Source organism: Podarcis erhardii (genome assembly GCF_964252035.2).
Source record: "Podarcis erhardii genome assembly, chromosome: 2".
In the NCBI taxonomy this organism is placed as follows: Eukaryota; Metazoa; Chordata; class Lepidosauria; order Squamata; family Lacertidae; genus Podarcis; species Podarcis erhardii.
The window spans coordinates 81,238,652-81,251,010 of record NC_138498.1 but is presented as its reverse complement, the minus strand read 5'-3'; the positions used below and the strand labels follow the sequence as shown (position 1 = coordinate 81,251,010).

Sequence of the window (12,359 nt, the reverse complement as noted above, 5' to 3'; positions counted from 1 at the left end):
ATATCAGCTGGAAGCGGGGAATTGAGATGCGAACATATATCAGAGTATTTCAAGTTTTATTGGATGATTTTAACGTAGGACTTATGATTTTACCTAACAAGAGAACCTCAATAAAACACTGAGTGAGGGGCAGGGGAAGGAATTTGCTACCTCAGGTTGCAATATGTTTGCCTGTCTAATATTAATATAGGTTGATGGTGCAGTTCCATTCTTTGCCACTCAAATATATGATTTATCTTCTACTGTCCTCGATGTATTTTGGGATCTGTAGAACACACCCCTTTACTTTGTCAGTTTATATAGGCCTCCTGTGTAAAGGGAATGAGGAACCGCTAGTGCTCAGGATCAAAATTAAACAACTTTTCAAAGAAGACAACAAGTGTAATATTCCAGTTATTATGACAAGTGTGTTTTGGGGATAAATCTAGTATTGAATGCTTTAAGCACATTTTGGCTTCTTAAAACTCAACAAAATCTGGCCGTGACAATTTGCTGCACATAGTCGAATAGCTGCTGGGACTGTAGACAAAACAGGGCATTTTTTATTAGGTATTTTGTGGTTTTATATCTTGATTTTATTCTGTGAACTGTCCTGAGACCTCCGGGTATAGGGCAGTTATATAAATTCAACAAATAATAATAATAATAATAATAATAATAATAATAATAATAATAATATAATTATATTGTAAAATCGCACATGATTTTCATGTTAAAGTATGCTCTTAAAGGCTTTTAACAAAAGCAAGCATTCCATGGTGTGACACAGCTGGATTTGGATGATTTCTTGATGTCAAAATAACAATTCCCAGAATAAGATTTGGGAAAATGTTAAGATATTAACTGATGCGAAAGAAAGAGGGGGCTTTGCCCTGCCAGACTTAAAGCTGTACTATGAAGCCGCAGCTTTCTGCTGGCTAAAAGACTGGCTACTTCTCGAGGACACTGACGTACTGGATTTGGAAGGTTTCAACAATGCTTTTGGTTGGCATGCATACTTATGGTACGACAAAGTTAAGATCAATAAGGCCTTTAAGAACCATATTGTTAGGAAAGCAGTATTTAATGTCTGGACAAAATACAAAGACTTATTGGAAAACAAGACTCCGAGGTGGCTTTCGCCTCTGGAAGCTAAGGCCCGAAAAAGACCCAATATGGAGGCCAAATGGCCAAAATATTGGGAAATATTAGAAAAAGATGGAGACAATTGGAAATTGCAGAGTTTGGAGAAAATGAAGGATAAAGTGCGAGACTGGTTACATTACGCTCAGATTAAAGAAGTTTTTAAAAATGACAAAAAGTTAGGGTTCCAGGTGGAGAAATCGAAATTAGAAACAGAATTGTTAGAACCAAAGACTAAGGTACTATCTAGAATGTATAACTTGCTGTTAAAATGGAATACACAAGACGAAATGGTTAAATCGGCTATGATAAAGTGGGCACAGGACATTGGGCATAACATCATGTTTAAGGACTGGGAAAGGTTATGGACCACTGGGTTGAACTTCACCGCTTGTAATGCTTTGAAGGAAAATGTAATGAAAATGATATATAGATGGTACATGACCCCAGTTAAACTTGCCAAAATATACCATTCGTCTGATAATAAATGTTGGAAATGTAAAGAAAATGAAGGAACATTCTTTCACCTCTGGTGGACATGCCCTAAGGTGAAGGCCTTCTGGGAAATGATATATAATGAACTGAAAAAGGTATTTAAGTATACCTTCACTAAGAAACCAGAGGCCTTCCTCCTGGGTATTGTCGGCCAGAAAGTGTTAAAGAAGGATCGAACATTTTTTATGTATGCAACAACGGCAGCAAGGATACTCATTGCTAAAAACTGGAAAACTCAAGATCTACCCACACTGGAAGAGTGGCAGATGCAGCTGATGGACTATATGCAACTGGCCGAGATGACTGGCAGAATCCGAGACCTGGGAGAAGAGAGGATTGAAGAAGATTGGAAGAAATTTAAGATGTATTTACAAAAACATTGTAACTTGGTTGAAAGTTAAGAAGGATGCTAGATTATAAAAAATTGGCCACCACTAAATTAGATTTGAATTCGATGATAAGTGAGATTAAAGAAAACATAATTTTTTTGGAGAATTGCTAGATTATATTTAAATGAGTGGATACAAGACCGTAAACAAGTTGATAATTTGCTTGGGAAAACGTTTTACGATGAAAATGGGAGCGGGAGACGTGAGGGAGTCCAAAGAATTGATGAAACCACGTTGTGTTGGAAGTAAGATTGTTTATTATTTGTGTATTTGTATTCAAAAACTTTAATAAATATTTTTTTTTTAAAAAAAAAAGATTTGGGAAAATGACAAATGCTGATGAGAAGTTAAAGCAAATGGAGGCACTGCCCCACCAACCTGTCTGCCCTCAGCCAACCCACACCCCTCATTCATTCATTCATTCATTCATTCATTTCATTTATAAACTGCCCTTCATCATAAGATCTCAGGGTGGTTCACAGAGTAAAATACAGGATAAAAACATGAAAATAAGGAAAACAAACCAGAGGGTAGCACTGAATATCAGCTCCCTCCTCCTTAGTCTAAGTCAGTGTTTCTCAAACTTGGGTCCATAGCTGTAGGACTACAACTCCCATCATCGCTAGCTAGCTGTGAACCCCAAGTTTGAGAAACACAGGTCTAAGTGCTGATTTTGTAGAAGTAATCAGAGAAGAGGATGGGGGCAAAACTAGAATTCATTGGACCTGCCTGTTAAATTGACTTTGACTCTACATAATGTTGACCTCCCTGCCCTCTGCCCTACCAGTCCCAAAGGGCACAAACCAACACTGGAGAGATTCAAATAATGCTGGTACTAGTTGTATCTCTTGTTGGCATCCACCTGTCTTGGGATACAATGGAATACCGGACCCTTGTGGGTGAAGTCAAACGGTTGGAAGGTTACAGTGCCTGCTGTGGCTGTAGAGACCGATGTGGGAGAGACATGTTTTGTTGCAGCTGGGGCAGATGAAGGCGGCCGGTTGTGCTGATGTAGATGTACCATGGTTTTTCTTCTCTCTGCCCTTCTCCCAGTGGTCATTCATTCTCTGGTCCCTCCTATGGGTGCACGACCTGACTGACTGAAACCCAAACCATGCCTTAAACGTCAATATGCACAACAGGCAAACCATAATTTAGGGCTACTGATAGGAGTTGGATGATGTGGTGAGGTGGTGGCGGCACACACCTGACCTCTGGTTGGTGCAGTGTAAAAGAATCAGCAGGAGCACCAGATTCAATTTGCATTTGCATCATGTTGACCTCAGCACTGCCTCACCTGTCTTCCTCTTTCTCCATCATTGACTCTTTCTCCATCAGGTGAGCACCACTGTTCACCACACTGTCTGCTGCTTCTCTGCTTGTATTTTCTGTTTGCTCTGAACTGCAGCTGAAACTGTGTGTATGATTTCAGTTCAAAGTTAGTGAGATTGTTACGAGGTGTACATCAGCCTGCATACCTGCCCACCACGTGCATAGATAGACCCAGCGTATCCTATGGAGAGCAATGGAGTCAGGGCATGTGTACCCGGTATAGAATTTGTCACACCAGGAAGTAGAAAATAATTGGTTTATTCCATGGAAGTGAAAGACGCGAGTGCTACTTTAGACAGCAAGTTGTGAATATGTGGGCAGTGACTATGATTCACACAATATAATTAACATTCCCTAACTGCCCCAAACCTAGAGAGTTGAGTGCAGCAGTTTGCCACCGACTCACACTAAAGAGAAAAAGAAAGTAAATTGGGGGTGGTCGGAATACCTGATCTTGGAGCAAATGAGGCACAAAGTCAGGGATTTGAGCTCTGTGCCTTCTGTGATAGCAAAGTTTGTTTGTTTGTTTTATTGCTCTTTAGCCGACGATTGCAGGACAGTTTACATTATAAAAACACCAAAATGCACAAAATAATAATGAATGAAACAATAACGCCTGCCGGCCCCCTCAGTTCTCCCCGAGAATCCTGTGTCAGCAAGGCAACAGAATTCCTTCCCCTACTCCTTTGGTTCATGGTCCAATGAAGTGTAGGGATGGCCCTTGAGATTGTTGAGGAGCAAAGGGGGGAGAGCTGTGAGCTGACTATTGAAAAACTAGGGGTTTATAAGTATACCTTGGATCCAGCTAACTCAGAGAAGGGAAGAGGCTTGCTTAGTGTGTGAAGACCAAGACACCAAATCCTTCAAACTGTGTCTGTTCCTTCTGGTTTCCTGTAGTGTTTCATAGCAGACAGATTTGAAGGGAAGAGAACACGACCTTATATTTTGGAAGACCACATCTTTATCGCTACAGTTCCTGGATCATAAATCTACTCTTAAGATTGTAGATTCATTGTCTGTGTGAAGTCTGGTTCCTGCTGACAGGAGGCTGATAACTAGATCTTTTTGGCAAATGCAAGGATTAGTCCTTTGATTTTTTCTGCAGCTCACAGGGTCAAGATGTTAGCTGTTCTTTCCAGGTCATGTGTGAGAGATAGGAACTGTACCAGGGTCACAGATAGTTTACAAGGGGATGCCTTTTATATCAAACTTAACGCCAGCTGCACTAATGCCATGATCCATAGAAATAAACTATATCCACCCACTTCAGGCTATGGTTTCAGATGTCATACCATAGTTAAGCTTCCTTAATCGTGCTTTGACATTGTGTCTAAACTGACCCATGTAGACAAAAGTCTATATATACTCACTAGGCACTAAGCCCCATTGAACACAGTGGGACTGCCGCAAAGTAAGCATTTACAGAAGTACACTGTTAGTTATTTTCAGTGTGATCGCTCAGAAGTAAGTCTGCTTCTTTCAGTGGTGTTCTCCTTCATCTGATTTATTACTGCAAGACTTGCAAAGATAAGCACTCATTGTTATTATGAAAGTTGTAGGATATTTTTTTTAAGAAAGGATGCCTGGTGCACACATTCCACGACAGATGCCTTCCAGATGTCAAACATAAAAATAACTTTCTCCTTGTACTTTCTCCTTTACTATTGTAGCCTGCTGACTAGATTTTAGGAAATTGCTTCCTCTTGGACGATATTTACAGTAATTTTGATTTAATTGCATTTGTGCAGGCAATGCTGAAGAAATGGACATTTGTTAAAAACGTGTTTCTTGGGATAATTCGGTAGAAGACAAAAGGTTTCAGTAGAGTCGGACCAGGGCCTGAGTTTTGCTGCAGTTGCGGGGGGGGGGAGGGAACAAAACAACTGCCTTATTATTATTATTAGGAGATAAGTTTCTGAGGCCTTTGCCAGCAAAAGTTTTTCGAGGACTGGAATGCTTGTTAGAATTGGGGGCCAAATGCGGGATGGATCCATTTCAATAGGACCTTACATTAACCAGAGTGATATAAATCATGATAACTAGCAAGTGTGTAAGTGTAGGAGATGCGTATTGAGATCATGCTATGCATGGCAGCATCTTGGAGTAGGCATTCACTACTTTAGACTTCTCATTTGCAGATGGTGACCACTTATTGTCATGTTCTGAAAATTGGGAAGCTTTCATAACCTTGCCCCATCCCATCCTTTTCCTGCCATGGTGAATACAGTGCCACTGCTTCCAGGAAGGCACTTCTGCTGATCTGTGACACCCGCCTCCATGCGCCAATTTCCAATATCTTTGTTTCTGCATCTCACTCATGCTAGAACTCCTCTTTTCATACAAGTAACTGTGTTTTCCACAGTGGAACAAAATAGCTTGTGGGATCCAGCAGCATAGCTGGCATGGGAGTGAGCAATCACTCCCCACTGCGGCTCTCTGAAATTTGCCCTGTAGGTAGGAGCAGAACAACCAAAGCAACACTGTGCTTTCAACTCCCAACCTACAGGACTGGTGCAAGAGAGGATACCATAGTCCGTTGTACTAAAAGGCACTAAGACATCAGGAAAAATCAACAGGGTTACACTTCCCCTGTCTTTCTTCTGATACACGTCATTGATCAGTGTGACTAATGCTCTTTTTTTAGTGCTAAAACCAGTTCTGAAACCAGACTTACATGGAACAAGATAATCAGCTTCCTCCAGGCATCCGTAAAGTACCATATAGCTGGCCCCGTTTATGTACTGAGAATACCTGTAAAATACACTATTTCCATCAGTAGTTCCACAAGATGGTAATGCTATGATTACCACCTTCTTTAATGAAAGTGTGAACATTTTTAAAGCATTCCAATCCATAAATAATAATGATAATGATAATGATAATGATAATGATAATGATGATAATAATAATTTATTTGTACCCTGCCCATCTGGCTGGGCTTCCCCAGCCACTCTGGGCGGCTTCCAAAAGAATATTAAAATACTATGATACATCAAACATTAAAAGCATCCCTAAACAGGGCTGCCTTCAGATGTCTTCTAAAAGTCTGGTAGTTGTTGTTCTCTTTGACATCTGGTGGGAGGGCATTCCACAAGGAGGGCACCACTACTGAGAAGGCCCTCTGCCTGGTTCCCTGTAACTTGGCTTCTTGCAGTGAGGGAACCGCCAGAAGGCCCTCGGTGCTGGACCTCAGTGTCTGGGTAGAACGATGGGGGTGGAGACGCTCCTTCAGGTATACTGGGCCGAGGCCGTTTAGGGCTTTAAAGGTCAACACCAGCACTTTGAATTGTGCTCGGAAACGTACTGGGAGCCAATGTAGGTCTTTCAAGACCGGTGTTATGTGGTCTCGGCGGCTGCCACCAGTCACCAGTCTAGCTGCTGCATTCTGGATTAGTTGTAGTTTCCGGGTCACCTTCAAAGGTAGCCCCACGTAGAGCGCACTGCAGTAGTCCAAGCGGGAGATAACCAGAGCATGCACCACTCTGGCGAGGCAGTCCGCGGGCAAGTAGGGTCTCAGCCTGTGTACCAGATGGAGCTGGTAGACAGCTGCCCTGGACACAGATTTGACCTGTACATCCATGGACATCTGCGAGTCCAAAATGTCTCCCAGGCTGCGCGCCTGGTCCTTCAGGGGCACAGTTACCCCATTCAGGACCAGGGAATCCTCCACACCTGCCCGCCTCCTGTCCCCCAAGAACAGTACTTCTGTATTGTCAGGATTCAACCTCAATCTGTTAGCCGCCATCCAAATAAAGGAGTAGGAGGTTTTCGATGAATCTGCAAGGGGAAACCGCATTTTGGAGCCTAGATCAGCCCTCCTGAGAGAACATAGAACTGCCACAAGGGAGAACGCTGCATTTGATGAACGTCATAATCACAGGTTATAGATGTGTGTTTAATCAGATTTTAATTAAGATGTCTCCTGTAAAAGTGACTGACTGAATTCTTAAAAGCAGCCCAGCAGGTTGCATACAAAGGTTCCTTTCCTCAGAAGAACTTCATTCTGCCATTGGGATACAGCCCAATGGATAGGAGATGGAGAATGTTTTGTTCTACAATATGTTCCAAGGTGGGTGCTTAAGTCCTGTTGTTTTCAGCTGCTGAGCATTGCTGGGTTCAGTGAAGCTATTTCAGGTGATTTTAAGTAGAGGTGAATCTCAAGTTGAGGCAGGTGTATTCAGGTCAAAGTGGGGCTCTTCCAAGGTGAACATAAGCAGGGGAGGGAGAGTTTTTAAAAAGTGATCTAAGTCAAAGAGACCATCTCCAAAAGGATGGGGACGGGAGAAGGTAAACAACACCATATAAGGGAAATGCCAGGAATTGTGTGATCAATGAAGAGGGGTTCGTAAATGCTTTTAATAAATGTCTGTGTCTTCTTTTCCTATTCATCCTTTCTAAGTGAAGTGCATTCATTTCTTTTATATGTATTTGTATGCATTTCCTTTTATATGCATTTTGCTTTACGGCTGTTTTATATCAGGTTTTAATTTATTTATTTTTTAAAGTAAGTTGCTTTGAGAGACTTCAGAGCAAAACGTGCCAGATAAATATAATTAATAATGAATACATGATAGAGAGTAATATTGGAGAGGAAACAGCTTTTATTAATTCATTGTACCAGCTGCGTTAGTCTTTTGTAGTTACTTTTGTCAGTAATAGAAGCTGTTTGTTCATGTGTTGCAGTGAGCATTAAGTGTCATGCACATAGAGTAGAGAGGAGGTTGACCTTTTGGGGGGAACATCTCCCCCTCAAAAACTAAATCTTTGAGCTTTTTTAAATTTTTACAGCATTTTTCTTTTAAAAAATCGCTCTAGTTGCCATACATCCAGGTTTCCCCAGACATTTTGCCAATTCGGCAAAAATCCACTCGGACGCCATTTTGACAGTCTGATCTGGAAAACCTGGACGTATGGCAGCCCTAAACTAGTGGCTCTTTCCCAAATGCATAGCCCTGATGCAATATTTTGGACATTTGGCTTCTATTTTTGGTGTTACCATTCCATGCTGTCCTTAACTGACGGTGACTGAATTGTTTTCTTTGATATTATTGAAAAATTGACATTATAGGCAAAATAATTCTCCCTTCTACTGCACGCTTGGTCACTCTTTCACAGATTGCACACGTGGATTCTTTAATATGCAGTCAAGCAGTGATTGATGGTGGATGGTAACATACAATCCTGAGCAGACTTCACCACCAAACAGGCATCAATTTACAGAATATGCTCTGCATATATTGCAAGTGCCTTGATTTTCAGTATTTTTAAAAACAAAAATGTGTGTATGCGTGTCTACATCACCACAGATACATCAGTTGGAATGCAGGCCGATCACATCCCTCTGTACTCAGTTAAAATTAGTACTAAATTCCACAGGCCTAAATTCAACAGATCTTTCTTCTCTCCACGGTCCCTCATGGAGGGACATTGCTGTGCCAAGGAGGATCTGCCCACATTACCACTCCAGGCCTCATGGCTTTGTGAAGATGAGTTGGACAGGCTGCAAACGGAGGTCTTGCCCCACTTCACACATTCAAAGCCTTGAAGGGGCAGGTCTGAGGAAGCTTTCCCTTACCTTAAAAGATGCCACTGGGTGCTCATCAAACTTGTTGCTGCTTTCAGTATTGTCTTCTTGAACCCACGCTGCACCTACCACCGTAGGCCTTGCTTGACTGAAGGACAGATGTCTTGAGAGTGTAGGTTGGCAGGTGCTGTGTGGGTCCAAGGGGCCTCTCCCTCAGGCAAGCGTAGCCTGGGTGAAGAAAACCTCACCAGCTGTTCTGCCAATCTGGGTCAGCAGGTTACAAAACCCTACGCAGCCCCTTTAACTTGTGCATCGTGCAACCCATCCTGCGTCCCTGGAAGGCGGGTGGGTTGCTGAGCTGAGGAGCAATGAGACCATTGGGAGGCAGAGGAGAGACTTTTCACTAACCCACCTTCTCCACTCCTTCACCTGGCACACCAATTTTGCACCCTGCATTTTCTCTTCCTTTTTCCAGGTGGTTGGGTACAAAAATGCTGTCCCAGCCATTCAGCAGAGCAGGGACCTCAGTGAATAGTGATGTCCTGTAGCAGCCTTTGCTGGTCTGGTGCCCTCTAGATGTGCTGGCTTTGGTTATAGGAGTTAGAGTTGAAGGACATCTGGAGGGCACCGTGTTGGTGAAGACGGTTCTATAACCGACTGCCTATGTATGCAGGGAGATCATGCAGTAGAGTCCTTCTAGAACTGATTTGCCGAGCCCTGCTATGGTTTTAGGAGTTTGGCCAAAGGCTGTTTGTTTAGGACAGCCTCCAGTTGAAAACGATGTATCCTCTCATTATGAATACATTACAGCTGCTTCTCTTTCTCTGTGTCTTTACCCTTTTTCTTTTTTTAAAATCACTGTTTCTGTTGGTTTTTTATTGGGGGGGGGTTCGGGGTTAGTATGTTTTCTTGGTTGATGGCTATATTTTGTGGATTTGGTTTTGCTGCATGTATATCTTATTGTAATTTGGGTTTGTTTTTTGAAAGGGAGTGGGATACAAGTTATTAAAGAAGCAAAATAATACTTATTTTACTATCAGAAAGCTCTTTTTAAAAGCCTTAGATAAATAGCTTGCCCTGAAAGGGGCCAAACCTTTGTCTCTCCCTCCATTTTCTTACCTTCTAAGCCCCCTCTGAAACCTAGATAGGGAAATCACTCATCTCCGTTTGGCAGAGTGTAATCCCCACTATGGCAAGCCCTCTGAGGGCCTTCCCTTCAGTGGAAATCACAAGTGGAGAATTATTTTCATACCAGTCTCCATGAAAAGATGCTCTGCTAGGGACTGAAGGTGCCCAGGGCCATGCCTGTCCCTTTGTCCCAATCCCTTGCGGCAAGGTAAGCTGCGAGGAGTGTCCTGGATAGCTTAGTCGGTAGAGCACGAGACTCTTAATCTCAGCGTTGTGGGTTCGAGCCCCACATTGGGCAAAAGATTTCTGCATTGCAGGGGTTGGACTGTATAACCCTTGTGACCACTTCCAACTATGATTCTATGCCCTGGTTACAGGAAAGGCCGCAGGAATAATAAATTCTAGGAAGCCTTGGAGCAGGGGAAGGTACTGTGTGTGGCTCCCAGGATTGGAACAAGCATAGCCCTGCTTCCTTTACTTGTAGCATGCTTTAAGGAAGAATGTGCTTGACCCAATCCTGTTCTCAAGCATTTGATCTGGGACGCTTATCATTGCAGGGGTCGGTCATTGAATCTATAGAGAACTCAAAGCTAGAAAACTGTGTTCCTGAATTCTACTGTCCATGGACAAGGGGTTTTGATGTACAGTGGTACCTCGGGTTACAGACACTTCAGGTTACATACGCTTCAGGTTACAGACTCCGCTAACCCAGAAATAGTACCTTGGGTTAAGAACTTTGCTTCAGGATGAGAACAGAAATCGTGCGCTGGCAGCAGGAGGCTCCATTAGCTAAAGTGGTATCTTAGGTTAAGAACAGTTTCAGGTTAAGAATGGACCTCCAGAACGAATTAAGTACCTAACCCGAGGTACCACTGTGTTTAAACTTGCAACCCCCACCCAGTCCCCATATCCTAAGATGGTACAGTCCAGGTCTGAATTCTGTCTGGAGTTTACACATAGAAGCTATAGCTCTGTGGTTATCTTTGTATTTTCTTCTGCTTCCCGTTACCAAATGAACAGAGTTCAATATGTGACATATAGACTTGAGTGTTAATGTCTGGAGGCAAATGAGAAAACAATTGTTAGATTTCTCCTTGGAATAAAGTACAGTCTCTTGCCCCCTTATGTCAAAGTCACTGTTGTGTTTTCAAAGAGATTATTGTCACGTTGTTTGTCTGAAGTCAATGACAAATTGATTATTTTCTCCCTCCTCAGCTATACATAATCCTGTCAATGTCTGTCTCTTGCAGTGAAAAAGAAAAGAAATTGGCACAAACATGACACTGGTCAAACTACAGAAGTCAAACCTGTTCAGAATGGGAGTCAGGTATTCATCAAGGAACTTCGAAGTCGAACATTCCCCAGGTAAGTTGTTAAATGGTGCCAATGTTTGGGCTATTATCAGCAGACCATACTCTGGAAAAAATGTGCTTAGAAGGTATTCTTTCCCCTCCAACATGTTTTCCTCTGTAGATTTATATGGGCAATAATCCAAGAGACCTTGAGCTAATTGCTCTCTGCATGATATCTTGCAGAGACACATTGAAATCTACAATCCCTTCACCCAAATTTTCACCCTACTTGCTAAAGAATTCAAGACTGTGAAATCTGCAACGTTTGCCTGATTTGTATCCACCATGCTTCATAATATCTGGAATTGATCCACAGCAATTAGTGGAAGCAGTATAGGCTGTGGGCAGAACAAAATGTGTAAAACATGGGTTGCTTCCATACCAGAGGCTACTGTAATTCAGCAGTAAGCTTCAAGCAGAATTAAAATTGCAGTTTGTCTTATTATTAAGATATTTTTTTATCCTACCATCAATGGGACTATTATGGCGTCTCCACTTAATACCATAGTAACTATGATTATCCAGTGATGTCCAAGCCCAAACTTTTGCTTGCTTACAAGTAAGTTTAGTACAGGTATCGTGGTACCTTGGTTGTTGAACTTAATCCGTTCTGGGAGTCCGTCCGACTCCTGGAACCATTTGAAAACCAAGGCGCGGCTTCTGATTGGCCACAGGAGCTTCCTGCACTCATTTGGAAGCTGCAGAAGCCCTGCTGGACGTTTGGCTTCCAAAGAACGTTTGAAAACCAGAACACTTACTTCCAGGCTTTTGGCGTTTAGGAGCCAAAACGTTTGAGAACTAGGCTGTTCGAAAATCAAGGTATGGCACCACAGGGCTTCCGCGGCTTCTGATTGGCTGCTGGAGCTTCCTGCAACTAATCGGAAGCCGCGCTTTGGTTTTAGAACATTTTGGAAGTCGAACGGACTTCCAGAACGGATTCCATTCGACTTCCAAGGTATGACTATATAGGGAAGGCACACATGGCATTGGGAATGCAGTCCCTTCAGTGTGTGGAGC

At 42.5% G+C, this 12,359-nt stretch overlaps 2 protein-coding genes across 3 annotated transcripts in view; one reads left to right on the top strand and one right to left on the bottom strand.

The window, feature by feature from the left end:
- The window catches only part of PHF2 (PHD finger protein 2), a 115,315-nt gene that overhangs the window by 58,825 nt on the left and 44,131 nt on the right, over positions 1-12,359 (top strand). For both annotated transcript variants that reach the window (XM_081848839.1, XM_081848840.1), the window contains exon 3: positions 11,241-11,355. In XM_081848839.1, the coding sequence (XP_081704965.1) occupies positions 11,241-11,355 (115 nt within the window). The remainder of the gene's footprint in view (positions 1-11,240; positions 11,356-12,359) is intronic.
- The window catches only part of NINJ1 (ninjurin 1), a 436,658-nt gene that overhangs the window by 402,003 nt on the left and 22,296 nt on the right, over positions 1-12,359 (bottom strand). The gene's annotated exons all lie outside the window — the stretch shown is intronic.